General features: G+C 41.5%; 1 protein-coding gene across 1 annotated transcript in view; it reads right to left on the bottom strand.

The window, feature by feature from the left end:
• pcdh15a (protocadherin-related 15a) overlaps positions 1-2,500 on the bottom strand; it is a 168,605-nt gene that overhangs the window by 50,610 nt on the left and 115,495 nt on the right. Inside the window, exon 21 of the mRNA XM_030772403.1 lies at positions 518-634. Within this exon, the coding sequence (XP_030628263.1) occupies positions 518-634 (117 nt within the window). The remainder of the gene's footprint in view (positions 1-517; positions 635-2,500) is intronic.

Genomic DNA, 2,500 nt, shown 5'->3' with positions numbered 1-2,500 from the left:
TCAACATTCGTCCAAGCCAATCTTGCGCTAAAGCGATCAGCGCGCTTCACTCTGACGCTCTCCAGCCTCTAATGTGGTCGTTAGCTTTTAATATAGACCGGTGGGTGCCGGTCAGCATCGTCAAGGTTTAAGGCCTGTCTCATCCAAAAAACGCAATTACGTACTAAAAAAAAAAAAAGTGTTAAGTGTGTGTGAATGGCACGTCCGCGCTACATCAATTACGATGAAAACGGCCAAAACCGATAACAGCAGTTATCACTGGGATCACTCGGAGTGAATTTTAGAACATTTCCACAATCTGAACATTCTGTTCCCGCATTCGTGCTGCCAGAACTTTTCTTTTCCGCCACCTCGGTGAAGCCTGTTAGCAACACTGACTGACAGTTATACTCAAAGAGAAAAAAAAAATTCTTGTTAAAGATGCAAAGGGACAATGTTAACATTGTCCGTTTAGACATATGGTTCTAGTTACTTTTTTTGCGGTCATAATATGATCATGTGAATGCTGAATACTCACAGGAGGATCCTTATCTTCTGCAAACACAGTCGTGATGACTGTTCCCTTTTCTGCATTGGGGGCCACCATGCCTCTATAAATGGCTTGACTGAAGACCGGAGAGAAGTCATTCATGTCCTGAAAAATACAGTTATAAAACAGAAGAAAAATTGATCCAAGCGTTAAGACTAGCAAAAAAAAAAAAAATGAGAGTCTTGGTTTTGACAGACAAGGCCATGCTGTAAAATATTTCTTTTTTGGCACAAAATGGAGACAAATGGAAAAGTTAATGATGTTATTTTTTTGATTTGTCAATTCAACGAGCTTCATACCCAGTAGTTATTCAGACGTCTAGTGAGCAACCGACAGTAACGTGATAAGAAGTCGTCGTTTCAGAAATCTTTATTAAACTTCTTTTTCACGTCTAATTTTAGATCAGCACAGGCAAAGTGTGAATGGTAGAGAGCACAATCTTTTTTCACTCTATCTTCCACTCAAGATAGCAAAACGTACCCTGTAAACGTCCCCGCCTCTGTTTGTATCTAACCTGTACTACGTTTAAATCTCTCACTCATTTTGTTCCAGTCACACTTTTAGCGTTTTCACCAGAGGTGTGATACTGCCAGACTATTCTCTCTGGCTCTCTACAAAGGAGTTCTCTGATTGGTCGGCTGTGGTGTGGAAATACACATAGTTTAGTAGCTCTTTAACGTCCCTGCTGCACCTGGCCAGAAGTGTCGATACACCCCCAGCTTTCACCCCCCTCACCGTGGTTGCTGTCGCTGTGGCAACAGCTCCAGTAGAGGGATCAATGGGAGGGTGGTTACATGGTTTTCACAGGGAGATTTCGAGGGAGGTCAGTCGTAAACTTGTGAAGCAGCCGAAGGATCAAGCTAAACCTTGCAGATGTTTTTTTGCACAGGCCTTCAGAGAAAACTTTCAACTCTCCCAGAGAGATTCAATCAGAAATACCGCTGCAAACCCAATGCAAATGTGCACACACACACACACACACACACGCATAAATGTGCGCATTTGCACTATAAACGGAGTTCACTCATAAACTCACAAATGAAGAGAGTAAATTCTAAACTAATTCCACAGACTGCAAAGGAAAAAAGAAAAAAAGAAAATAAAAAAGAAGCCAAGCAGAGCGTAGGGAGAGCATAGGAAGAAAAAAAAAAAAGAGTGTAGAAAAGAGACACTGTAAAGGAAGAGATGACTATTCCTCCTCCAACAGTCAATATGGATCCTCTCCAGCTCTTATCTGAACTCTCTCCCTCTCTTTCCTCTATACTCTGGAGGAAAAGACAAAATGAACTTCTCTCTTCTCTCTCTCTCCCCTGCCTTTACAACCTCCACCGAAAATATGATGACTCACTGCACATATCAATGGAAATTCAGGCTGCTTCAAACGAGCGACCAATCTCCTTATCCTACTTCATCTATGTGGCAGTAAATCTTATAGTCGGCCAAACCTCCGCGGGGCCTTAATTGCTTTCTACAAAAAAAAAGCCGAAACGGAAACACTCTCTTTTACTTTACTCCACACAACTCACGCTGGGGTCGCAACTCCAATACAGTGACAACGGAGAAACCATTATAAGAGCCCTCTTTGTTTTTCTCCATGACAAACAATTGAAAGAGGAAACAATTCTGTACTTAAGAGAAGAGAAAGGGGAAGATGAGGAAGATGGAAGAGTCTAATTCATTCCACAGGAAAAGAAGTTGATTTGCTGTATATTTTATGAGACAACAACCTCTACAATTCAGAGGACAAGGACAAAACAAATACATAGCATCGAAGATGGAGTTCATTGGTTCTGGCTTCATGTTCATGTCTGGGTTAGGACATATCACAGGCATGTATCTGATAAAAACAACTATGAAGAAACAATGATTGCAAGGTCTAATCCTATTGCCAGGCGTACTAACACATTCAGTAGGCCGATCTTTTCACAAGGACACTATGTGAGTGACAGAAACGCACTCACATACAAACTC

Source organism: Chanos chanos, chromosome 4, assembly GCF_902362185.1.
Source record: "Chanos chanos chromosome 4, fChaCha1.1, whole genome shotgun sequence".
In the NCBI taxonomy this organism is placed as follows: domain Eukaryota; kingdom Metazoa; phylum Chordata; class Actinopteri; order Gonorynchiformes; family Chanidae; genus Chanos; species Chanos chanos.
This window is presented reverse-complemented; position numbering and strand designations above follow the sequence as displayed.